This window comes from Phragmites australis, chromosome 18 (genome assembly GCF_958298935.1).
Source record: "Phragmites australis chromosome 18, lpPhrAust1.1, whole genome shotgun sequence".
NCBI lineage: Eukaryota > Viridiplantae > Streptophyta > Magnoliopsida > Poales > Poaceae > Phragmites > Phragmites australis.
In genome coordinates, this window is record NC_084938.1 from 8,924,006 (window position 1) to 8,950,862 (window position 26,857).

Consider the following 26,857-nt stretch of genomic DNA (forward strand, 5'->3'; position numbering starts at 1 on the left):
CACTAAGCAACACACTTGTGGCTTGAGCATTGCGATGCATATTTTGTTCTTCACTTGAGGTGAGCTCTTGATCTTCCTCCGGCAACTCAAATCCTGTGCAAACAATCTTCCAAATACTAGGATGAAGAGAGATTAAATACTTTTTCATTTTGTGCCTCCAAGCGGCATAATGTGTACCATCGAAAAATGGTGCACACCCGGAAGGCACGGAGATATAGTTGCTTGAAGAATTTAAACGATCATAATTGAAAGGAATTTCACTTCCCTTTCCTTTACCATTACTGTCATCACTCTTTGATGGATCATCTTTAAAACCCCTCGAACTTCCGGATGTCGACATTTTAATATCCTCCAAGCGGTGAAGCCTTGTAGGAGGTTAGGCTCTGATACCAATTGAAAGTGCCTAGAGGGGGGGGTGAATAGGTTTTTCTGAAAATTAAAACTAAAACAACGGATTAAATCTGTCGGATACTCCGGTGAAGGTCGGATACTCCGGTCTGGTCCAGAGTATTCGGTCTAGTCCGGAGTCTCCGGTGTATACAGAAAATCAAGAACAACTACGAATTAAAGCAAGTAGCTAGAATCTATAGTTGAAGCTAGGTCTACTAGTTATCAATGAGCTAAAATAACAATTAATACTAGTAAGATGATCACTAGGGCAATTTATATGAAGAATCACAAATTCACACAATTATGTAAATTGCACAAGTAAGAATGCGAGAGATTATCCCGGAGTTCGATCACCTCACAAAGAAGTGCCTACATCTCCGTTGAGGAGCTCACAAAGAGCCGGATCTTTTCCAACCATATCCTCTTCTAGCGACCACAAAGATCAAGCTAGAATTTCCTTATTCAATTCGAAGTTGATTACAAACTTCCCGTGGCACTCCACAAAGTTTGGGTGCTCTACGGGCGACGCCTTGCCGTCTAGAAGCACGAAGCTTCAAGAGTAATGATCACAGCGAATGCTCAAGGAAGAACTCAATGCTCAAGTGGCTTAAACCCTCTCCAAACACAAACTCACTAAATTTCGTAAACTTTGCACTAGAGGTGGTTGGAGGGACTTTGGATGCTCTTAAAGTGCTCAAGGAGTCTAGAGTTCACCAGCAACAGCAAGCCTTAAATGCCATAGGGTGTGGGAGTATTTATAGCCCTCTCTCAAAAACTAGCCGTTACTGTTCTGTCAGACCTAACCGGAGTATCCGGTGAACACCGGAGTATCCGGTCCCAAATCTAAAAACGGCGTCAGAACGGTCACAGAACGTGTCAGAACTAGTCGTTACAATTCTGTTAAGTTACCAGAGTCTCCGGTGAACACCGAAGTCTCCGGTCCTGACATGGCTTTCAAAAAGACTAAGTCCGGAGACTTGCCGGACCCTATAGCCTCTCCAGGTACCGGAGTATCAGGTGAACACCGAAGACTCCGGTCTTTTTATCAAAAAGATTAAATGCTAACTGAGACACCCCTGCCGGAGTCTCTCTTAGAAACTCCGGTTAAAACTTTTTCTCCTACCGGAGTATCGGTGAACACCGGAGACTCCAGTCTTTTTCAATAAAAATAAAGACTTAACCGAGACTCTCTGGCGGAGTCTCCCTCGGAGACTCCGGCCTCAAAACCCACCAACTACCGGAGTATCCAGTGAACACCGGAAACTCCGATCTTTTTCCAATAAAAATAAATCGGAACCGAGACTCTCTACTGGAGTCTACCTCAGAGACTCCGGACTAAACACTGAGTACCGGAGTATCCGGTGAACACCGGAGTATCCGGACTCAGTGAACTTTTGCAGAACTAACCCGGTGGCCGTGGGTGAGTGTGTCTCTCAACTTGTTGGTTCTAAAGGATATCTTGAGCATTGAGACACTAATCAAGCAATCAAATGCAACCCTCTTAATAGAGCGGCTATCCTAGACTCAATTTCAAAAATAAAAGAATTTAAATCCTATTGAATACTCTTAGTTGCTTCTCCTTTCGTTTCGACGGGTGTCAAACGTCATATGTCTTCTCAACTAAGACTTAAACATATTCATAACTTAGATAAACATATTAGTTTCTTAATCATTTTATCATCAATAAGTTAAAACCTACTTAAAGGGTCTAGATGCACTTTCACCTTCAAGTATCTCACAGGCGTTTGTTATATTAAAATTATCATCTTCCTCATCATGTTTTTTTCGTTATTTCTTTCTATTTTCTGTACCTGAGCAGGAGGTCGTGCATTTCCTTGATAGTCTTCTGATTGCAACAGGAACACAATTGTTTTTTCCTTCCTTTCATTTAAATAATTATATACAATATTAATTGAATTAACCATTCTGTATCATTTTAGCGGACTCTGCTTTCTATGGACTCCAATCTGAAATAAGGTACTTTATCATCTTAGTTTTATCTATTTTATCAACTTGGTTTTGACAATTTCCGGTAACTTCTCATGAATACATGTGTAGAAAACTGTGGTTCTAGAATTTCCGCACCAACATGCATGAACGTGAAAGTGTTTTCTTTCATATGAACAAGAATTTGGTTCAAAGAAAACAAAATACATAAGTTTATTCCTAAAATTCCGCAAGTAGATATGGACTGCACTATCATGTGTCGAGTATCTCATTTAGCGTTCTCATCTACAGCCTTTCATTACTTCAAATGAGCATTAAAATTTGAGGAAGATGTGCTTAAACCATCCAATTGTCAAGCTTAATGGTCTTTCCTCTTTCTATTTAATCATTTGCGCATTTGAAATTGCTCTGCAACTTCCGCCCGCCACCACCATCAGGCCAACCACAACCTGCGACGTCAACCCTAACTCTAAAGGCGGTGGCAGAATGGTGTTGGGAGGAGAGGGACAAGACGAACTGACGTTGTCAGATACGCAGCACTCCCGAATCTCAAAACGCACTATTCTTTTCGCGCGGGCTGTGTATTGGAAATTTTCGGGTGCACTACAGTACAGGGAGGCGCGAAGCAAACCCTTCCTGTTCCCTTTTTTCCAGGGAGTACCAGGCCCTTTTTTTGGACTACAGGTTTTGGTACGTTTGCTGGGGACTGCCATTTCACGTGCGCGATGCGTACGTGAGCAGTGAGGATGTCAACCTTATGGACGCTTCCCCTATATCTACCATCATTCAAGACTTTGAACTCGGATGGATCTCAAGTTCTCAACCGAAGAATACCAAGACTTGTTAAGTGAAAACATTTAGTTGAAATAGGACCACTGAGGGAATAGCAGGTAGCGGATACTGCAGGAATTCTGCACCGATCGTGTCCTTAAAGAACAGCACAAAAGGTGGGCACGGAGGCTCCAGTTGACAAAAATTCTTGTGACGTATTACGCCAGACTTGGTTTCTATAGCTAATGAAATAAGAAAGAAAGATAATCTGCTTATTTGACAACATACCAAATCCTCCGATAATACATCAAAACAGAGTATGCTGAGCTTTCAATGTCAGGGACCAGAAATAGGTAATACTACTTCATTCTTTCAGTGCCGGTGGCTGTCCAGAAGAAAGCCTCTCCGACCTCGCCTTGTTAGCTTTTTCCATGTAATCTTGGTGGGATTGGTGCTTTGCCCCTACGATGAATAGAACACACATTTACCGGTGCCTTTAACAAAAATAAAAACACCCAAACAAAAACCACCTCAGCAAAGCAACAGTCCACGTCTAAGATTGATGATACCATTTAGAAAAATCAGTTCTTGTTCTCTTGGGATTTTGCTATATCTCAATAACACAAGAACACTTCAAAGGAAATGTGATGCAATGATTTCGGGTATTTATTTCAGAACAGGTAAACTGTATTACTAAGGGAAAGTATAAGACATCCGATATCAATGTGCAGTCATCATTTCCTATATTATAATCCAGAATGCAGCGAATCGTTTCTATTGTGCACTTAGGCCAGTCAGACCATGGCACACGGCAGCCAAATGTGGACATTAAAGTCAGGAACAAGAGAAGTGAGAGAACTCCCATGGAGAAGAGTTGCTGAGTTGGGATACTTCTTATACGAGCAAGTTAGTTGCATTAGTATACCTATCAGCTTATCTTGTAGTTGAACTTTACTAGGTCTGTTTAAGAAGGTTTATCTGAGTTGCTTGAAAGCAATTGAATGAAAAGCTTTTCTCTCACATATATCAACTCTACTACTCCCTCCCTCTCTCCCTCCTTTTCATATGGCTGTGCATCTCTCCTCTAAGCACAGTTCCATTTGACCATTTTGCCTCTTCAAACCATGCCATTTAGAAGTCCATTTCTCAAGCCATGCCATTTGGAAGACCCTTTCTCATGCCATGCCATGTGGACGTCTCTTTCTCAAGCCATGCGTTTGGCCATAGTTATCCAAATTTTGGATTAAGATACTCAACAGTTTCACAGCATTAAGGTTGAGAAAAGATTGGCATTGCATGTGACTCACTTGAATATTAGGGCCTGTGCAATGTGATTCTAATAAAGACCGCTTAAATCTGTGAATTTTCAATTGTTTGTGACGCTAAATTATTAATGGCACACCACTGAAAATTATATGCCAGTAAGGGCAAATCTAAAGATAGCGTCAGACACAAATCAATCGAAATTTTAACCAGTTTATACCGAAAATCCTATTGAGACTACCTTGTTGTATGTATAACTGCTCCATCTGCTCCCAAAAGTCCAAATAGATATCACTTCAGAATACGTGCAGTCAAATTTTAAAAAAATTGACCACTAATATACGCAAAAACAATTTGTATTTCTCTCATGGAAATGGTACTAGTAGGTTTGTTTTTAAAATTACTTACATATGATTGTATGTTTAAAGCTTTTATTAACATCTATGTAAAAATGGTGAAGGTCAGACATAGGTACTGGATACCATGCGATGTCCTAACAGATTACTATTCTGGAATCTGGATCGGATGGAGTATTTCTTATTTGCTTCGACCATACCAAATTTAAAGACCACTAACCAAATTAAAAACAACACAAGTGATAATCAAAGATTTGTTTCTGTACTTTTTCGATCCTATGTAAACAACAGATGCAAATTACAAATGTTTTAGCACTTCATGATGCCATGGGTTGTTTCAGGCTCCTAACTAGTAAACACAAAGGTGCTCTGTGCTACTGCCGTGTAGCACCAGAAGTGGTTGAAATTCAAGATCTGCAACATGTACAAACTATAACACTTGCGGCAGCCAAGGTGAATGGTGGTAAAGCATCATAGTGGCTTTTCTTGTCATCGATGATCATGCAAACCTAAGTCAGTAAACCCAAGAGCCTTGACACAATTTAATGTTCCACACGAGATGGGCAACTTATGTCAATAAATCCTTGATATAATGTAGTGCTCCTTAAGATATGGATGCTAGATACTTCTATAAAGCTACATAGATAAATCCTGCTACACGATTTATGCAATGTTGAGTATACCTACATACATAATGGTCATCCAATGTAATCAGTGTTGAACATGCAGTGCTGATAATCACATCCAGGCCTTGCATCATGGACAGTGTCAAGTGCATGGTTTACGACTATATGACCCATACATGCTTGCGTTGTTCCATGAAAAATGCTCAAGTGCAGTAGTATCATTTGTCGGTAAAGCTATATTCTTAACCTATGTTGACAGGAACCATAACAAAGTGCTTACTGTTTTGCAAGCAGAACATATACAGAAACATACTATGGAAGGGTGTGGGTTTCAGTAAAGGGTAACGTATTCCAACGGCGATCCAATTCCCTAAAGTGTATCATGAATATATTTGTAGTACTGTCTAATTTGAAATTTTCATACCCTGCCTAACCTGATTGATGATAAAACGTCAAAGCTGAACCTCCAAAACTACGTTGCTATTTATCATAATGGAAGAGGATGCGTAGGACATATTTCTCATCACATTGTTCACAGACTATATTTATTCAGCTAAATTGTCTCATTGAAGATCCACCATCTTTTCAATTGTTAGCAACTATAATGCAAAACACGGTATGCATGTCAACCAACATAAAAGTACAAACTTCCTATCCATCTTTGTTCAGTAAATGCTATTTTGCAAGCTCAGCAACCTCCCGGTGGAGATATATGCATACTGCTCATCTAAGCTTACAACTTTGCTCACCAACCACCAAAAAGTTTAAGGCATAGGAAACACAAACACAAGGATGTGATTTATGCATTTCTAAGGAAAAACTTCACCTTGTCCTGAATATCAAATTGTCCAGACACGAGCACATGAACAAAACCCTCAAGTGCCTCACCATTCTGACCAATCTAAACATAACTTCATTTACAGGTTCCAAAGGAATGAAATAATATCAACAGAACAAGCGCAAAAGAATCCCTATGTTGAACCCCCAATATAATCCCTTTTGATGTGCTCCTAAATGCCAAACGACATTACCACCTCAGGAAACAAAACCAGTACCCTTAGATCATGTTACCCTGGAGAGCGGAGATCCATTCCAACTATCAGAGATTGGCCAAAAATAACACCAATCGAGCTAAGCCCGAAATTACCAAACCCTAGTTCTCATGAATTAGCCGCGCAACACATAGATAGAAGTGCAGAATAGGACACTAGCCGAAGCGAACCTAACAGATGTTCCAAATTCCAACAATTCACTGTAATAATGAGGACGAATGGAATCACGGTTAGGGTTTTAGGGTGGGGGGAAGGGTTGATACCTCGGGTCATGAAGTACCAGGGGACGCCGAAGACGGCGGCGAAGATGGCGATGCCGGCGAAGACATGCTTCTTCTCGCCGCTGTAGAGGTAGTGGTCAATACGCGCGCGGAACCCCCCGCCGCCGGCACTCGTGGCCTCTCCTCCCATCGCCGCCGCCGCTGCCTAAGTGCTGTGCTAGTTCGGTCGTGCGTGGTACCGGTGGGCTACGCGTCGCGTTGGTGGGTTTCATTTCCAATTTCCTATTTTGAAGTAATCGCTAATTTGGTCCTTAAGTCTCAAATAATACCATTGTAGTCCTCAAAGATCCAAACGATCAAAACTGACCAATTTGGTTTCTACTAGCGTACGTTTCAGCTAAAAAGTTATGAAAATATGGATGCGCTATAAAAAAACTATTGAATGAATACGTTAGTAGCGATATCGTAGTTTGATTTTAGATAGGGTTCGAAAAATGAGTAGTAGATTATCTGTTAATTTCTCTCTTAATTAATTAATTTATGTTTATTAGTAAAACGAGTTACATATCCGTAGTGGTAGTAAGACGAGGAGGATAGAGAACGAGGGTGTATGATAAAAATGGGTAAATTATTTAAATTTTAAGAGTTTATATTAGATGGGAAGAGAGTAGGAAGAACAGGTGACGCAAAACCAATTCATATTTTATATAGTAGAGATAGCAATCACATACGTGTTTCACGTGAAATCTATAATATTGTGATGGGGTAAAAAAAATCACAGAAGAGAAAATTAAAAATACACTTCTATAGATGGAAGAAAATAATGATACATTAATATTTATTAATACTGATAATGTCTATTAATTGTATAGGTTTTTAAATTAATTAGAAGTTTTCAAACAATAACGAGGGGAGAAGATGGGGGATTAATTTTAATTGTGGATCGTTTGATCATGTAAGATGTACGATGAAAATCGTTCGGATCTATCCAACTCATCTATTTTATAGAAGTATAGATAGAGATAATCATATTTACTCATTGCTGTCAGTTGAATACTGGAGAACACATTACTAGTGATTTAGGTCGGCAACTTTTTGTTATACTAAGAAGAAAATTTTGAGGTAGTTCTCTAGAATTCGATACTGCAAATTTTGCATATACAAGTTCATTTTTTAAGATACGATAATCAAATTTTTGGATGTATAATTTTGTAAGTTTGAAACATGTAAAATTCAAAAGTGTAGTAAGTCATTGTGATTTAAACTATCTTAAACTTGAAAAGCTAAATACGATGAATACCAAATTTCTACAGGAAGAGTTACATAATTTTAGTACAAAAATTTGAAAGTCCAGAGTTCAGCCCTCGAATTAGAAAAAAAAAATGAGAAAAATGCAATTACATAGACGTTTCTTATAGTAATACTAGGAATTGCATAAGTGTTTCATACATATGGAATCAATTTATGATATAATGATACAAATAAGTAAAAAAATAGCGTAATAAAAGAGAGATTCGTATACACGAATTTCATAATATAGTCAAGTAATTTCAGGAGGAAGGAGAATTGTGAGTAACTAGATAGGAGAGTGAAAAGAACCATTCATATCAACGGTGTGAGAATGATCAAGATAGTGACAATTATTTAGTGAAAGAAAATAATTCTCTCCTTAGTAACTTGGTGTAAAAATAGTATGATAGAGATGACCTCCGTAGTAGATGACTGTGAAAGTAATGTGCGGGCGATGATGCACCCTCTTCAGAAAGCCTATGTTATAGGTGAAATGTGGGAGGCGGTGCACCCTTTGGAGGACCCATGCGGTGAATGTATGAAAGATAACGTTTAAGAATGGAAGATAAATAATGAAAAATTGAATATATGGAAGGTAAATATTGGACGTCTGGGTATGGAAGGCAAATAATGAAAAATTAAAATATTTTTGGAATGAGAAATATGGTCTAACTTTGCACGGTGACCATTTAATCAACTCTGGTAAACGATGGAGATCTATCGGATCTGTCACAATCATGTATTTTATAGGAGTATAGATCAAGATATAATTAAAGACAAATAATAAGAGATTGAATGCATTTTTTAATGTATGAAAGAAAAATATTAGTTATCTAAATATGGAAGGCAAATAATAAAAGATTAAATGTATTTTTGGAAGGAGAAACATAGTCCAACTTTTTACAGTGACCGTTTAATAAACTCGGGTGAACGGTGAAGATCGATCGAATCTGTCACAATTTATGTATTTTATAAGAGTATAGAAGTATATCTAAAATATACAAGCCTTTTTTTATGTAAAACAATATAATACTAGTATGATGCTGAATCTCTACCGAACACTGTATTCCTTAGGATTATTAGCGACTATTGGCAATTGTTAAGATTTTCCAAATTTCAACAACCGAACTATTCCGTCCATATTGAATCATTATCTTGCTCAGTCTAATTCAGCTGTCAAGAAAATTATTAAGATGTTTCAGATTCTAACAACCAAAGTATCCGGAGGGCCACATCGAATCATCATCTTGTTCAATCTATAATTCAATGGTCAAAGAAGAATTTGTCCATTCACGAAAGTATTGTGTTCAATATTTGGATCACTTGGCCTGACAACTACAGCAACTGAATTTGCGAAGTGGCCAATTGCAAGCTTATACAAAGATCCCAATGGTGCATAGAATAAGTGAATCTTGGTGCGCAGAGAAGATCAACGCCCACATAACTAGCTAATGTTCCAGTTATGAGCAAATACAGGGGCATCAAGGATACAATCCATGAAATTTTAACTAGACGGGGCTAAATTTGAGTTCTTTTAAGGGACAGTACAGCTATTGGAATTTTCACATTCAACGGGGTTTTTATAGAGAATAAAGCTTGGCTTGGGTGGTTAGTAGATGTGATTATATTTTTTATTTATTAAGATTAAATCTTAGATTTGCTTCTTACTTATCTTATAAAGGTGAAATTATTTTAATAGTAAGCAACACATTCACCGATAGTGATATATTTTGATAATTTTATTAATTTTTAAATTCTACATCTCCGATTTTTAGCAGAGTGTGTGCCTATGTGTGGTGTAGTTTAAAAAAAAACTGGGTTTTCATGATTTCAGCCCGAGCGCACACAACATCTAGCCCAAGCTATAAGGGACTGAGATAATCGACGGACAGGATGGCGCTATCCACCATCGGCCCATTGAGATCGACGAACCAAACTGCCCCCAAACCCCTCTCGGCCTCCTGCCCTCCTCTCAAGCTCGAAAACTCACCTCCTCGCATGGCGCCGCCGCTCGCCGCCATTCTACGCCGGCACCTCCCCCTCCTCCCCCGCCTCCACCTCCTCCTCTCATCCCACCACCTCCGCCTCTCCACCTCTCACTACCCGTCCGACCAAAGCGACTTCGAACCCGACCCCGACAACTCCTTCCCACCCCCCGACGACGACGGCGAGCTCGCCTCCTTTCTCCACCGAATCTCCAGCGCGGCCTCCGCCGCCTCCTCCCTGAAGCACGCTATCTCCCTCCTCCTGTCCTCCTCGTCCTCGTCGGGCCAGTCGCCGGCCTCCCCCGCCCTCCTCGTCCGCGCGCTCTGGGAGCTGCGCCGCGATCCGGACGCCGCCGCTCTCGCGATCCGGTATGGCGACGCGTGCTCCGCCGTATCTGGGGACGAGGGACTAGGGGAGGGACCGCCGCCGCCGGCCGAGGCGTGGCACCTGGCCGTATGGGCCACGGGGAAGGCGCGGCGGTTCGACCTCGCGTGGGCGGTCGTGCGGCGGATGCGGCGCCGCGGGGTGCTCACCCCTCGCGCCATGGTTATCCTGATGGAGAGGTGTGATCTCGTGCACGGAATATGTCTTCATTTTGCATTGCATGTTATGTGCTAAGTAGTATCTTCATGATACTGCTCTGGTGTAACACTATTTTGTTGGGCACAGTTCAATTTTGTAGATCGGCTTATTATAATTATGCGATGTATACGTGGTTGTATGCATCATGATGTACAGGTGAATTCTTTCATTTTGGGCAATGTGTGGCATTGGTTGATTAAGAAGTGGGTATCACCGTGCAACAATCATTGTAGAAATTAGCATTTCGGTGCTAATTTAGTTGTCAAGATTTCTTTTTGCTGCTTGGGAGTACATTTGTGAGTTCTGGCCCATGACTCAGTGCTCTACACTGGTTTTCAGGTAAACAGTGTAGTGATTCTAAAGAATGGTGAACACACTATTTAGAAGTAGGAACAAAAATTTATGTTCCAGTTTAAAATCTTAATCTTCATAGGTTGACACACTATTCAATGATTAAATTTTGTGTTACCTGTTTGATCCACTAATGCAATTCACACTTTGTCGTTGTGATCATAAGAGGGAAAGGTGGATGTTTGAGCTACAGGCAGTCATTTTAAGACCTAAATATGTTATCGACATACTCCTGCGTTAAAAGTTAATAAAACATGCAGTTGTTATGGGTCCTCACCGCAGGATGTTGGCTCTATGCAGATGGTAGTATAAATGTATAATCATTGATGATTGGTATGAATGCCTGGATTGATTTAGATATTGGATTGGTGTTTAACTTGTCATCTTGATTTATTGAGTATAGTCTTGCTGCCTCTTTGGCAGTCATAATTCTTAATTTGGACCTCTCTCATCTTTACGAAACTTATATTATTATTTTTGCATCATGGTCTTTTCATTGTAAGGATTTGGATATGAAATCTCAGGTATGCGGCTGCCAATGAAGTGAATAAAGCAATCAAGACATTTGACGTGATGGAGAAGTTTAAAGTGGAAGCAGATCAAACTGTGTTTTACTCCCTTCTTCGTGCTCTTTGCAAAAGCAAAAACATAGAGGATGCTGAGGAGTTGCTTCTTCTGAGAAAGAAATTCTTCCCACTCACTGCAGAAGGTTTCAATATAATTCTAGATGGTTGGTGCAATGTGATCACTGATGTGGCTGAAGCTAAGAGAGTCTGGAGAGAAATGTCAAATTACTGCATTACTCCTGATGGTATGTCTTATACTCTCATGGTCAGTTGTTTCTCAAAAGCAGGGAACCTTTTTGATACCCTGAGGGTTTATGATGAGATGAAAAGGAGGGGTTGGACTCCTGGTATTGGTGTTTATAATTCACTTATCTATGTTCTGACAAGAGAGAATTGCATGAAGGATGCACACAATATATTCAGCAAACTTACAGATGAAGGCCTCCAACCAGATGTTGAAACATACAACAGTATGATAATTCCACTTTGTGAAAGTTGCAAGCTGGATGAAGCGCGAATGGTGATGGAAGGCATGATACTTAAGGGTATTGTTCCAACCATTTTGATGTACCATGCATTTTTGAAACAAGAAGGCATTGACGAATCATTGAAACTTTTGCAAAAAATGAAGGAGGATGGTAATGGCCCTAACAGTGATACATTTCTGATGCTTCTTGATAAGTTTTTTCAAGTAAATGAGTCTGGAAATGCTCTTAGAGTGTGGAATGAAATGAGAAGATATGACATTAGCCCTGCTCGTTCACACTATATGACCGTGGTCCAAGGTTTAGTTAAACATGGATGTATACCAAGAGCATTAGAGTATTATGACGAAATGAAGGAAAAAGGTTTTGCTTCTGATACACAACTTGATAAGGAATTCAAAACCTTTCTGTTGGCCAACAGAGACCACTGGAGAGGAGCAGGCAAATACAATATTATTCCACAACGTGGCAAACATTTTACAAGACGGTCAAGAATGCAATAACAAATGTGGTTCGATTAAGTTTGCTTCTAGTGCATTTTGTGATATGGGGGACTTTATGCCAACAAAGGTGAATTGGACCAATGAGAGGTATGCTTAGTTGACATGTTGTTCTTAAATCCTGAGTCATTGCTAATTAACATATATTACAGTTTGTGTGAATCTAACTGCGAAACCATAGTAAATACAATATTTGTTTTTGTTGCTGCTTCTGAAATGATTATCTTTGAGCTCGGTTTCCACCTACTTGGTGCTCTTTCCAGAAATTTATACAATGGTCTCATTGGTAAAAATCTGTTAATCTTGTTTGCTCTTGCATGGCCAATCATTTCGTAGGTTGCCTATGTGGAAACACAATGGGTAAATTGTCTGGAAATTTGGATATGAATAATATTTTCAAGGGTCTAGCTTGGTTATTTAGCGTATTGAGGCGCTTGGATTTTCTTCTTTATCGGAATGTTCATCTAGTAGCTAGCTACTGTAAGTGCAAGGCCAGAAATTCAGTCCCTTGCGATGTAGAAATATCAGCAGTGAACTTTGAAAAGTCAAGTATGACATATACATGCTTTATGTCGTAATACCATGCTAAATGAAACCAATGAAACTGCTCAGAAGCTTTTAGTAGTTTAATACATGGTTATGGAGCAGTTGTACTGGGAGCGTCTATACATAATGGATTGGAGCTGTTAAATCAGGTATTACAGTAAATGATATAATATGATTACTATCCCTTGCCCCACCTGTTCCCAAATAGATATCGTTTAAGAATATCTGCAGTAAACTTTACAAACTTAACTACTAATATATTCCTTCTATTCGTAATTATTGTATGACATCCTAGAAAGTGAGCTGTCAAATCTCGATAACTTTGACAATTAATTTAAGAAGAACAGTTTGGATTGGTCATATGGTAATAGTGTAATTGAATTTGTCGTAATTTTTTCAAAGTATAGTAATTTTACAGTTTTTATCATTATTTTCATAAAAATAAGTAAAAGTTGAATATTGGACCGTCTCAATATCCAAAACATCATACATTTACGAGTGAAGGTAATACACAGAAGTATTAAGGATTGTCGCATAAAAATGGTATTAATGGATTTGCCTATTTTTACTAACATATGTTTAGTAAATTAATGGTCAAAGACGTGTATGGAGGAATACATGGACAACATTGCTACATATCTCAACTGAAATGTGGATTTCTGATTTTTTTTTCAGGACAGAGTTGGATCATCAGGCTTTATTGAACATTACTGTAGAATCTGCAGTCTTACATGCAGAAAAAAAATATTACAAAGTAATACTAGGAAGTAGGAAGTGGATGCCACCAGTTAGGTTGAATCAGTAAAAGGCTAAATGCAACAAGTTAGCTATACTCACCGACCAAATTAGTAGCAAATTGGATGTTATTGGCTAAGTGTTCGTACGTTGTAATAAAAACATAAATATTAGATACGGTAACATCAAATATAAACTCATGAAGATGTGGATGCGCAATAGGTGCGCTATTGAACGAATACGTTAGAAGCTATGTCGTAATTTGATTTTAAATAAGATCTGAAAAATTAGGAGGAGATTATCTGCTAATTATCTCCTAATTTTTTACTTTCCTTAGTAAAACGGGCTCTACATCCGTAGCTGGTAAGAGGCGGTGAGGCTAGAGAAATAGGGTGAATGATAAAAGTGGATAAATTATTTAAATTTTAGAGATTTTTATTAGATGAAAGTGGAGTATGGAGAAAAGTTGACGTGAGAATGAACTCGTGTTTTATATAGTGGAGATACATAATAGAGATATGCAGTTTGTATGTATATGTGTCGTGGGCTGAAGTATCCGAATATTTGATGGGCTACAACAACCGCATCCAGCTCAACCCACTACACAATCAGGCAATGCAGCCTAGACTAGACCAGGGTGCAATGTTGCAACTGTAAATCCAATCGGCGTCCCAGTCCTCCACGCCTCCGAACTTAGGACTTCATGGCGGCATGCATCATGATGTCCAAGATCTTGATGCTACGCAACGCGGCTGCCCGAGCACAACATCGTAGCCACCACATCCTTCCCCTCTTTGCCCGCACTGCTGCCTCCAACAATTGCCATCATTGACCCCTATCGCCCTGTCTCCGTCGTCATCCTTGCCGTCCGTGCCCCGGACCACCTCGGTACAAACTTGCCCCACCATGACGGATGGATCGTCACCACCGGTGTAGCGAAAATGACTCTATTAGACTATGATTGTGATTTTAGTAATTAATAACAACATAATCATCGAGACTAACATATTTGTCAAGAATATATATTAGTAGGTCTCATGGATGTAATACATCAAGAAGCCACCGTAATCGGGATAAAGTTTGGTTGAATTGGAGAAGTTCTAGGAAAATGTACTCATGAGATGGTTCGGTGTCAAATGGACAGAAGCAGCAGAGCATTGTTGACAAATGGGAGAATGCAGATGACTTCACCGGATAGTCTGATCATCATCGAAGGATCATGTCGGACTAATTCTTGCAAAGAAGAATCCAAATATAGAAGAACATAGATCAACTCACCGGAAGGTTCGGTGCCTATGTTGTACACATCGGATGTTTCATACCGGAGTATTTCTTGCAAAACTGTTTTCAAGAGTTGAAGATCGAAGAATATCTCACTAGATGGTCCGGTGATAGGAGTTGTGTACGCCGAAGGCTTACACCAGAACAATTTACACAGAGAGGCTGCATAGGCTCAGATTGCTCAAACGTACTCACTGTATAGTCCGGTGATGGAGATGATGTATACACCGGAGTGTCCGGTGTTCAGGATGATTTTGAGTGGAATTCAACGTCTAGTTTCTGATGGTGTACTCATCGGATTGTCTGGTGATTGTACTATTGTTGTCACCAGACAATCCGATGTTAACAGCTTTTCTAAGTCGTTAGGTTAACGGCTAGTTGGCGAGTTTGAGGCTATAAATACCTCTTCACTCGATCATTCGAATGTTTTTGTGTCCAAACAAAATACAGACACTTGAGAAGACATCCAAGCCATCAAAATGCTAAAAGTGATCATTCAAGGCAGTTAGCAAAAATAATCCTATTAGGTCATGATTATGATTTTGGTGATTAATGACAATATAGTCAATGAAACTAACATGTTTGTCAATAATATATGTTATTAGATCTCATGGATGCAATACATAAAGAAGCCACTGTAGTCGGGACAAAGTTGGACTGAATTGGAGAAGTCCTAGGAAAATTTGCCTCACCGGATAGTCCGATGCTCCAGGTGTTTGAACTCACTGGAGTATATTTGTCAAATGGGAGAGAGGCCTAAAGACCTCACCGAATGGTCCGATGTTTGAGCAGAGTGTTCACCGGAGCATTTCTTCCAGAGAAAGTGTGCTAGTCCGGTGATCAGTGGGAGTTGCACCGGAGCATTTCTAGAGAAAAGAAGAGAATGCTCAACCCACCAGATAGTCTAGTGTTGAGCAGGATGAATGCACCTGAGCATTATTACCAGAGAAGGATGCAACCACTGAAGATCGAAGGTTCAACCTATCGGATAGTCCAGTGCGAATAGAATGAACACCGGATAATACACCGGGCAATGAACAGTGCAAAGAAGCAAAAGGAAGTTCAACCCAAAAGATGGTCCAGTAATGAAGCCTGTATAACACCGAAACATTATTTTCAGAGAGAGTTGCATTGGTTCGGTTGGCTAAAGATATCTCACCAGGTAGTCTAGTGATAAAATGATATGCACTGAATGCATACATAGAGCAATTCACACAGAGAAGGAAGAAAGGCTTGGATGGCTAAGGATAACTCACCGGATAGTCCGGTGATAGTGATGAAGTATACACCAGTGTGTTTGGTATTCACAGAGGCCTGAGTGTGGTTTTAACGGCTAGTTTGTGAGAGTATAATCACTGGATTATCCGGTGTTAGTACTACTGTTCTCACCAGATTATCCGATGTTAACAGCTTTTTCAGAGCCATTGGGATAATAGCTAGTGCGCGGGTTTGAGTCTATAAATACCCCTTCACTTAGTCATTTGAAGGGGTGGTGTGTTGCTGAAGTCCAAAGAGGTTCATGTACACTTGAGAAGACATCTAAGCCACTAAAGTGCTTAAAATGATCATTCAAGGTGATTAAGTACACCATTAGAGAGTGATTAGTGCTTATAGGCCTAGAGAGAGTGTTGCTAGGTTATTACTGTCTAGAGAGTGGATCAAGAAGTGATTCAACCTTGTACCAAGTGGTATACCAGCACCTTAGAGTCTTGGTAACTGGTTAGCAAGCTTGTTGACCCTCCGACTTGGTGTGGATGTAGCGAAAATGACCCTATTAGGCTATGATCGTGATTTTGGTGATTAATGATAATATAGTCATTGTGATTAACATGTTTGTCAAGAATATATGTTAGTAAGTCTCATGGATGCAATACATGAAGAAGCCACCGAAGCCGGCACAAAGTTTGGTTGAATTAGAAAAGGTCACAGGAGAAATTACTTCACCAGATGTTCCGGTGTTCACATGGTTGAACACACCAGAGCATTGTGTCCAGAGGCATTTGACCTCACCAGATGATCCGGTGCTCAGAGGATAAACACCGGAGCATTTCCACTAGAGAAGGTTGCAGCTGTTGAAGATTGAAGGTCAACACACCGGAAGGTTCGGTGATGAAGAGAAGTGCACCGGATAATACACCGGACAATGAATAGTGCAAAGATGAAAAAGAAACAGAAGACCCCACTGGATAGTTCAGTGATTGATTTGAACACACCGGAGGAATGCACCAGAGCATTTTGACAAAGGAGAGAATGGAGTGATCTCACCGGAAGGTCCGGTGCTCTGAAGATTTGTACACCGGAGCATATTTTCTAGAGAGGGTTGCATTGGCTTAGCTGGCTGAGGATAAAGCATCGGATGGTCCGATGATGAAGTGATGTGCACCGAAGAATACACTGGAGAATACACCGGAGCAATTTACACAGAGAAGATGAGTGTGTAATGATGAAGATTCAAGCTCAAATGATGAAAACATCACCATCCACTCCTCTATGAGAAGCTCTTCCTCAAGGTCATTATCACACAAGTCATCTCGCAAATCATCCCACAAGTGCTTTATAGCCAAAGGTATGAATAACGATGTAAGTGATGATGAATTCGATAAGTATTCTCCTTCCTATGATAAACTCCTTCATTTGATCAATGAGCAACAGAGGATCCTTAGGAAACAGCCAAAAGAGCTTAAGAGATTTAATACACTTAATGACATTCATACTACCTTTGTTTCTAATTATGAACAATTATTGAGCAAATTCAATTCGCTAAACAAGGTGCATGATGAGCTTAAGGCTAAATTTGAGTGCATTGAATTTTAAACTAAGGTCCATTTAAAGCAATCTACTCTCTATTTAATTTCAATATTAAGATAGATGCTTCTACTTCTTGTGATGGTTTAATTACTTTATCTAGCTTACCTTTTTGTAATGAGATTTATGTTGAGAATGTTGTTATAGAATCATCTAACAACCTCATTGTACAAGAGAATGATGAGTTTAAATAAGAAGTAGAGAAGTTCAAGAAGGATTTGACGAGTTTAAAGGGCAAATGACATGTCTAACTTCCTCAAGATAATTGTGTTTTTATGGTAAAAAAGCTTGCGAAGGGGTCCACTATGACATGTTTCAAATGCCATCAAAAGTGTCATAAGTCATTCTAATACAAACAAGTGAATAAGGAGACTAAGAAGAATAAAAAGATGACAAACCTCTATAATAAGATCTCCAACCTTTACACCACGCCCAACTACAAGAACAAGATAAAGAACAACCACTATAAGCTTAAGAAGAAGGAAAATTAAAAGGTGGTTTGCACATATGGTTGGAAGAAGGATTGGAAGTGGAACCAACCCATTTGGGTGTCCAAGAAAGCCATCACAAACACGAACGACCCCAATCGGTTTGGGTTCCAAAGAAGACTTCAAGCCCGAAGCGGCTATGAGAATTTTTAGGTTTAGCTTAAAAGATGAAATAAAGATTCAAACAAATAAGCCAAATGTACAAGATGGACGCATTGATGAAGATTATGATCATCACATACCCAAATCCCCGTCCAAAGGTAAAAGAGGTAAGTGTAGCTAGATTCTTGTTCATGCATTTTGTTTTGCTTCTAGCTCATTTGCCTTGCCTAGGATTGTATGTGTTTATTTCGATTTATTGCAATGCCTAATATAGGTTTTCATATGGTATGTTGCTTGTATTTCTCTCTTATCCATGAGCAATCTATATGGTTTATTAGTTGTAGGTTTTTTATAGTACTAGTTTTATATTTGATATCTTTTATGTGTCATGATCCAATCTATAGGATAAGTTCCTATTGTTATTAATAATAAGTGCATATATTTCACAAGTATTTAACACTTGTAAGTACATATTTAGGAGGAGTATATCCTATAGGTTGTGATTTTGAGACTAACATGTGTTTCAAGTTGCATCTCTTGTAGTCTCGTGGAGCAATCAACATGTCCCTGAAGGTATGCAATGCTCAAACGCTTCAATTGATATTATTATCAAATCTTTATTTATTTAAGCTATCTACATGCATAATATAGTTTAAACTTTCTATCTCAATATATTGTCTAGTTGTGCATATGTTTTTTTCTCATCATATGTATACACATATATATGAGGAGTTTAAACTATATTATGTGAGTTTCATGAATTATAATCAATGTGCTTTTATAGCTTTTAATTAGTATCATTCTTTTGTAGTGTGATTCCTACGATTGGTATCATTACAATTGATATCATTTTTAATTGGATCATGATTTGTGAAGCTCTCTTCCATATGCTCTAATATTTTTTCCTTTAAGTTCAACATGTGTATATAGTCCTTTTTAGAAGATTGTTGACAAAGAGGGAGAAGTTTGACGACCAAAGTAAGGAATGCAAGATGAACAATGTAAGGAGATTGTAGCAAATGCAAGAGACATGAAGATTAACAAAGGGGGAGAAGCTCTTGCTTAGGTCAAATGAAAGGAAATAGTGATAATTGAGAAAGGGGAGCCACAATATAAGGGAACTAAGTAGTAAGAACATACATTCTAGCAATGTGGTAAGACTTTATGCTCATTTATGATCTTTACATTTGGAATTATTTGTTATTTGTCACTTACTTTGATTGTGTTGTCATCAATCACCAAAAATATGAAAATTATAGCGAAAATTATCCTATTAGGTTATGATTGTGATTTTGGTGATTAATGATAATATAGTCATTGAGATTAACATGTTTGTTAAAAATATATGTTAGTGAGTCCCATGTATGCAATACATGAAGAAGCCACCGAAGCCAGGATAAAATTTGGTTGAATTGGAAAAATTCCTAAGAGAAATGACTTCACCGGATGGTCTGTTGTTCACATAGTTGAACATATTGGAGTATTATATCCAGAGGCATTTGACATTAACGAATGATCCGGCGCTCAGAGGAGGATACATACTGGAGCTTTTCCACCAGAGAAGGTTGTAGCTGTTGAAGATCGAAGGTCAACACGTCGGAAGGTCTGGTGATGAAGAGAAGTGCACTAGACAATACATCGAATAATGAACAGTGCAAAGATGAAAAAGAAGCAGAAGACCCCATCAGATAGTTCGGTGATTGATTTGAACACACTGGAGTAATGCACCGGAGCATTGTTGACAAAGGGGAGAATTCAGTGACTTTACTAGAAGGTCCGGTGCTATGAAGATTTGTACACCGGAGTATATTTTTCAGAGAGGGTTGCATTGGCTCGGCTGGCTAAGGATAATGCACCGGATGATCCGGTGATGAAGTGATGTGCACCGGAGAATACACCGGATCAGTTTATATAGAGAAGATGTTGGCTCGGATGGCTAAGGTATACTCAACGGAAAGTCCGGTGATGAAGATGGAGTATACACCGGAGTATACGATGTTCACACAGTTTTGAGTGGGGTTCCAATGGCTAGTCTGTGAGAGTGTACTCACCGGATGATCTGGTGTTAGTACTACTGTTCTTACCAGATCATCCGGTGTTAACGATTTTTTAGAGTCGTTGGGTTAATAGCTAGTGCGCGAGTTTAAGACTATAAATACCCACTCACCGGCCATTTTAAGGTGCTGGAGTTCAGATAAGCTCATGTACACCTGAGAGGACATCCAAGCCACCAAAATGCTTAATGTGATCATCTAAGGCGATTAAGCACAAGATTAGTGAGTGATTAATGTTTATAGGCTTAGCGAGTGAGTTGCTAGGTGATTGCTACCTAGAGAGTGGATCAAGAAGTGATCCAACAGTGTACCTCTTGGTACGCTGGTACCTTAGAGTCTTGGTGACTCGCTGATAAGCTTGTTGACGCTCCGACTTGGTGTGGAGTAGTGGCAAGGCTATTGTGCAGGCACACGGAGACCCTTGCCTTTTTGGCTCAAGCTCCGAAGTGATTACGGTGGCAAGGAACCCGAAAAGAGACTAGTGGTGAGATTTTGCCTTAGTAGTTTGGTGGCTCATCCAGGTGGATATCTTGTCTTTGTGATTTTCTGGTTTAAGAGCTATGATTAGGTGCTGACAGGGAGCATATCGTTTATGGAGCTCCAAAGTGGATTAGGGGTGGCATTCATACCATCGATACCACAGAAAAAAAAATCTTTGTGCTGAGTTTGTTTTCTCTATCTTATTTACGTTTTCACATTTAAATTCTTGCAATTTACCTTCTTAAATAGGTTGCAAATGTTTTGATCGGTAGAGTAGACACACTAGATAAACATATAACATATTTAGATAGAAATTGATATAGGTTTATCTTGCATTGTTTTTGGAGGTGGAATAGTTTTAAATGTCCTAATTTACCTCTCCCTCTTAGGACATCATTGATCCCTTCAGACGCGAAGATCCTTACCTTGGTGGCTCAAGCACCGAAGTGACTACGACGGCAAGTGACTGGAAGAGAGGCTAGTGGTGAACCCTTACCTTTGTGGCTTGGTGACTCATCCGGTTTGAGGTTTTGCCTTGATGGATTGGTGACTCAAGAGCTATGACCAGGTATCGACTGGAAGCATATCCTTGATGGAGCTCTAACGTAGACTATTGGTGGTATTCATGCTATCGATAATAGCATACCACGAGGTAAAAATCACTTGTATCAAGTTTATCTTTTTACCTTATTTACGTTTTTATTTACATTTTTGTAATTTGCCTTGCTAGATTAGGTTGTAATCTTTTTAAACGGTAGAGTAGACACGCTAGCTAAGCTAGAGTACATTTAAATAAAATTTAGATATGTTTATTTTGTAAAGTTATTTGAGCCAATTTGATTTATGTTTTTATGTGTCCTAATTCGTTTCCGATTCCCCGCATTGGTTCACCGGTTGTATCGGGAAGGCGTCGCCGACATCTGGTTCTTTGCTTCTCTCCTACGTTTCCCCGCATTGGCTGAGTTGATCGGCTGCTACACGTCTTCCGTCCGCACCTGCTCTGATCTAGTGCCGACGATCGGCGGTGGAGTCCATGGCGCAGCGATCGCCACGACGAGTCCCGCTTCTTCCTCTCAGGCGACATCAGCCTCCCGATCGCCTTCCGCGTCCTCCACGCAGGTACAGAATATTTTTTTTGGGTGACAACTAGCTCCGATTCCACCGTGACGTGCCACTTTCCGTTCTTCCATCCGCGTAAAAAAAGCCATCCTTTTTACCCCTAGTTTGGCACGAATGTGGTTCCAGACCAATCGATCCCAATATGTTTACTCGAGGACATGTGTGATCTGCGTAGCTCTCTGCGTTGCCCTTGTGATTACACTGCCATTGTTCCTTTTAGCTCTCTTTCAGCAACATATTCTACCATACAGAAATTCAATGAGAAAAAATAATTGGTTTTCGAAACAGTCAACAGAACTGTTCATCAAATTGTGCTAGCGCTTCTGCATCAGCTCACACCAATCTATGGCGCAGGCGCCGGCGACGCTCGCGCATTGCTACAAGGTGCCAACTCACGCGCGCGCCACAGTCGGCCGCCCCTGCCGCAGAAAATAAATCTCACATCCCTTACTAGTGGGCCCCACGCTGCAACGGTAAAGTCCAAATCAGAAGATGCGCTCAGCCTTCTACTCCGCTGGCTGCTGCCACCGGGGAATTCGCCGCCGCCGGACACCACAGCAGTGACGCCACTCGTCCTCCCGAGCGTTCGAGCCCAACGGCTACTTTTGACCCGCTCCCCCTACTTAAACGCACCCCGTGCCGTCGCCTCCTTCCCCACCCGACCCGACCCACCTCCCTCGCGCTCCGGGACTGACATCGCCGCGTGCTTGCTGTGCTTGCCTGTCTGGTGCTGTTTTCTCTCCTCCGACAATGGCGTCGAGGGCGGCTCTCCTCCTCTGCGCTTCGGTGGTCTTTGCTGTGGCGGCGTGCTCGGAGGCCAGGGACTTCGTGGTCGGCGGCGCCAGCGACGGGTGGAAGGTGCCGGCGCAGCCCGACGCGCTCAGCAAGTGGGCCTCGGCTAACCGCTTCCACGTTGGAGACAACCTCGGTAAGAAAAGCCTCGCCGCCGTCGTAATCCCCGGTTTACCGTCGACGTCGCTAGCGATCTGTTCTGGAATCGCGAGATTGCTATGATTTTGATATTCTTGCTTTCTCCCCTGTTTCCTGAACACCTCTACTTTCTTTGTTGTCCAGTGTTCAAGTTCGACGGCGCGGCGGACTCGGTGCTGGAGGTGTCCCAGGACGACTACAACGGCTGCAGCACGGCGACCCCGCTCGCCATCCACAAGGCAATCACCGGCGCCGCCACGGTGCCGCTGCCCCGCTCCGGCCCGTACTACTTCGTGAGCGGCGCCCCCGGGAGCTGCGCCAAGGGCCAGCGCCTCGTCGTCGTCGTAATGTCCGAGAAGCACGGCCGAAGCCACCAGCGGGCCTTCTTCGCGCCGGTGCCGCCCCCCGCGCTCGCTCCTGCGCAGTCGCCGCTGGCCTCCGGGCTCGTTGAGGGCCCTGCCGCTGCGCCGGCGCCGTTGACCGGGGCGGCAGGGAGGACGTCTGCGGCCGCGAGGAGCGGCGCTCTGCTTCTTCTCGGCGCCGCCGTTCTTGGGGCCGTGTTGGTTGTTGGGTGGTAGTCGAAGTGTGGAAAGCTTTTCGTGTGGTGTTGGGAGATTCTTTGATTCGTCCTTTTGCTCTTAAGCCTAAAGAGGGAAATAATCTGCTTCTTCTGTCTGTAGAACAAGAGAGGTTGTTTCTGTCAAAGGATCAATCATAAATGGATAATTGACAGATTATGACCTTGGTTGCATCAAAATTTTATTTTGGTGTGTGGCAAATCACTCTTCCCGCTTTGCCATCGCCCATCTCATATACGCGCTTGCCGGTCCCCCCCTTCCCAATGGTCCGGGGCTTCCACTAGACAACCATTCTTCCCCTTCGTTCTTCTAGCAATCCAGAAGAGCCAGCACCGAAATCGTGCGTGCAGTTTTCGTATGAAAACCTATGCTACAAGAGGGAGTCTAAGAAACATAAGCAAATACAATTATCGATCTGATTAATCGACGATATAGAATACTGCATTTGACTGAGACATAGACAACATGCACGGTATCGAAAGGAAAACGATTGCGTTGCTTTGCACGTGAAACGGACAAAAATTTCCTGCCTGGCCTGCGTGAGCCGGCTCCTGGCCAGCCTCACCACCAGTGGCAACGTACGGCCAACAAAAACCTCCTGCAAATTGACATAATATATTCCAAAGACTTCTTTTTGGCACTTTATTGAAGTTTGAGATATTTCGGAAAAAACAATGAGTAGAATGTACTAGAGGCGTTGTAAAATGTCAACACAAAATGACAGAGGCGATGTTTTCGCGACATTTGATGCTAATATCATTAATCGGTGTTACTTGCACCATGCAATTTATCACCGAAATATAGTAGTGCTCTAGGGTGTTCCCTCCGCTGCAAATCAATCATACAAGATGTCAGCCAATAGGAGGTTTGTGTAGAATTTCGCCATTGATATCCTTTCCCGAGCTTGGACTGTTTCTAGCGTCTTCCTTGAGAGTTGAAGCTGCACATTGGCAGTCTAATCCACAATTGAAGTTCCAAAGGCATGTGTTGGAGGTCCACCAAAGGCCTCCAACGTCTTAGACCCTGTTATTCTAAGCCCGCCACCAGGCTTTGGAACCCCTCTAGAGGCCTCAGGCTCTGATTCGCCACGAAGACCAAGCCTACGGGCCCACGGCCCTTGAAGCCTTGGGGGAGTGATCGACCCTTCGAAAGGACCAGCGGAAAATGGACCCACCGGTCATGTGATACCTTCCACGAAGTGATCGAGATTTAATAATGATATGGTCGGTGGCCACCCTGACACACTGGACAGGACCATCACTGTAGCTAACGACCGGCCTAGTCCTATGGCCACTAGCCGTAACAGTCATGACCACTTCTGTAACAGTCGTTGCCACTTGCCGTAGCAATGTTTTACGAGGCTAGCCTAGACCCTGACTGTACAGTGACGACTTATATCTCTATCAACCCCGTAAGAGGTATGCTTATACACTTACACCCTGGATGTCACTATAAATGTAGTCCCCAGCCACCATGCTTGGGGCAAAGATTTTTTCTAGTCACTTTAGGTGTTGCCTTCCTCTCCACTTCGTCTTCAAGCTTGAGCCATTCATGTGGGTTGGTTTTCGCCGCACTTTGTTCGTAAAAGGCTTTTTCTTCGACCAACAGCTGGTGCCGTTCGTGGGGACTGACGAGTAAGTACTTGGAGAGGTAGAATGTCACCAAAGAAAAAGATTATCAAAACAACGGTCCAAGCGGCTGGCTCCATGGTGACGCCTGTGCGAAAGTTCGCACAGCAGAAGCAACCAAACATGCGCTATGCCAACGCTAGCGCCCTAACTAAGGGCGACGACGAGTCTACTCTTCGACGAAACGAGGGCCCCATGGCCACCACCAATATGGCCACGATCCGGACCGCGGTTGATGCTGTGGGGCCCCACTGGTTCGGAGGCCCTTCAGCAGCAGTACAGTGAGAACATCGCGGCACCCTAAGGGGGCTGCGGCTGAAGTCGCAATTGTACATGCCGCCATGGCCAGCCAGCAGGTTATGGCCAGTCAGCAGGTACATGTGGCGGCTCTTCAGGCCCAACTGGAGGAGCTGCATGCTACACTTCAGGCTGCACAGCCGGTTGCGACCATAGCTTAGGCCGCTCCCGGGACGGCCAACGCCATGGCAGCTCGGGCTCTGAGGGCCAGCGAGGGCATCATCTGTGTCCCTCATCATCCCCAAGTGCCATGCTCGGTCAGAAAGTAGGCACTTGAGCCTCATGCCCATCGGCGTGAGGCTAAACTCCTTGATTCTGACTCTTCCCTACACGTGAGCCTGCAGTCGTGCCCTTCCTAGATGGGTTTCGAACCCCCAAACTACCTAAGTCCAAGGGCAATTCAGACCTGGATGAGTTTGTTCACTCGTACGCCCTTTCCATCGAGGCCAACAGAGGTGGGAAGGCCACCACGACCAAGTGCTTCCCCCTCGCTTTGGAGGGGGTAGCCCTCCGATGGTTCTGGGTGCTGAAACCGGGGGCCATTTACACCTGTTTCCATCTTTGAGACACTTTCTGCAACAACTTTCAGGGCACCTTTGTTGAGTCGGTGACCTCTGGGAGCATGTTCATCATCAGGCAATAGCCGAGCGAAACCCTCCGGGAGTACTTTCAGAGGTTTTTCCAAACTAATGCCCAGATAAAAGGCATCTTAGAGTCATCGGTCATCGACGTGGCAACCCAAGGTTTAGCCTCCGGGTCTCTCTTTGATCGACTGCACCAACACTTTCTGCGTACGGTGGATTCTCTAATGTGCAAGTTCGAGGAATACACTTGTGCGGAGGAGGAGTGGCTCAGTCAGGATGCCATGGATGTCGCTGCGGTGCCCTCCGTCGAGCCTGCAAGGCTAACCCTGCAAGCGGGGTCCTCTCGGTCCCCGTCACCTTCTCTGGCAAAAAGGGGCTCCGACAATGTTGAGGGCTTTGGAGGGCGCAAATCCTGATAGAGTTAGTGACACGACATCCACAACAATGACCACATGCAGGGGCCTCTGAACTCGCCCCGATCTGGGGGTGCGATCGAGGGCGCTCTGGCTCCTTCCTGGAGCGATAGTGCGCCCCCAGCCAGCAACCCAAAAAGGGGTACTGGTGCACTCTACATGGGACTAGATGTGCCCACAATATTGAGGACTGCTAAACCCTCATAACCTTTTGAGAGGAGTACCCCGAGTGGTAGGCGATACACATGGTAGGGGATAGTGTGAGGAACAGTGACGTTCTAAGACGGGGTTGAATTATGACATTTAGAAACCTATCATAATATAAACCTATCTCAATTTCTATCTAAATGTCCTTTAGGTTTATCTAGTGTATTTACTCTATCGTTCAAGAGAATTGTAACCTACTCTAGTAAGGTAAATTGCAAGTATAT

At 42.0% G+C, this 26,857-nt stretch overlaps 3 protein-coding genes across 5 annotated transcripts; 2 read left to right on the forward strand and 1 right to left on the reverse strand.

Annotated features, from left to right (window-relative positions):
* Window positions 1-3,274: 3,274 nt before the first annotated feature.
* On the reverse strand, window positions 3,275-6,897 carry LOC133899622 (uncharacterized). The gene is made up of 2 exons (XM_062340634.1): window positions 6,669-6,897; window positions 3,275-3,570 (listed from the first exon to the last, which is right to left on the reverse strand). Exons 1-2 carry the CDS (start codon window positions 6,814-6,816, stop codon window positions 3,473-3,475), a joined length of 246 nt encoding a protein of 81 aa, XP_062196618.1. The 5' UTR covers window positions 6,817-6,897; the 3' UTR covers window positions 3,275-3,472.
* A 2,867-nt stretch (window positions 6,898-9,764) lies between these two features.
* On the forward strand, window positions 9,765-13,762 carry LOC133898253 (pentatricopeptide repeat-containing protein At1g80880, mitochondrial). Of its 2 annotated transcripts, none has more exons than XM_062338871.1 (3): window positions 9,765-10,465; window positions 11,360-12,476; window positions 13,608-13,762. In XM_062338871.1, the coding sequence occupies exons 1-2, from the start codon at window positions 9,810-9,812 to the stop codon at window positions 12,387-12,389; spliced, it is 1,686 nt and encodes a 561-aa protein (XP_062194855.1). In that variant the 5' UTR covers window positions 9,765-9,809; the 3' UTR covers window positions 12,390-12,476; window positions 13,608-13,762. The 2 variants fall into 2 exon arrangements, with proteins under 2 accessions (XP_062194855.1, XP_062194856.1); XM_062338872.1 differs by lacking the exon at window positions 13,608-13,762 and adding an exon at window positions 12,723-12,856.
* A 7,974-nt stretch (window positions 13,763-21,736) lies between these two features.
* On the forward strand, window positions 21,737-23,668 carry LOC133899179 (early nodulin-like protein 13). Of its 2 annotated transcripts, XM_062340143.1 has the most exons (3): window positions 21,737-21,996; window positions 22,351-22,924; window positions 23,071-23,668. In XM_062340143.1, exons 2-3 carry the CDS (start codon window positions 22,747-22,749, stop codon window positions 23,502-23,504), a joined length of 612 nt encoding a protein of 203 aa, XP_062196127.1. In that variant the 5' UTR covers window positions 21,737-21,996; window positions 22,351-22,746; the 3' UTR covers window positions 23,505-23,668. The 2 variants fall into 2 exon arrangements, with proteins under 2 accessions (XP_062196127.1, XP_062196129.1); XM_062340145.1 differs by lacking the exon at window positions 21,737-21,996 and having other exon boundaries at window positions 22,190-22,924.
* The last annotated feature ends 3,189 nt before the right edge of the window (window positions 23,669-26,857 follow it).

Bases quoted from the DNA above. Each gene is read 5' to 3' on its own strand.
- LOC133898253 (XM_062338871.1), top strand. From the start codon at position 9,810: ATGGCGCTATCCACCATCGGCCCATTGAGATCGACGAACCAAACTGCC. The intron at 10,466-11,359 runs GTGTGATCTCGT...ATGAAATCTCAG, and splicing joins ATGGTTATCCTGATGGAGAG to GTATGCGGCTGCCAATGAAG.
- LOC133899622 (XM_062340634.1), bottom strand. From the start codon at position 6,816: ATGGGAGGAGAGGCCACGAGTGCCGGCGGCGGGGGGTTCCGCGCGCGT. The intron at 3,571-6,668 runs GTATCAACCCTT...TATTCATCGTAG, and splicing joins CTGGTACTTCATGACCCGAG to GGGCAAAGCACCAATCCCAC.
- LOC133899179 (XM_062340143.1), top strand. From the start codon at position 22,747: ATGGCGTCGAGGGCGGCTCTCCTCCTCTGCGCTTCGGTGGTCTTTGCT. The intron at 22,925-23,070 runs GTAAGAAAAGCC...TTTGTTGTCCAG, and splicing joins CCACGTTGGAGACAACCTCG to TGTTCAAGTTCGACGGCGCG.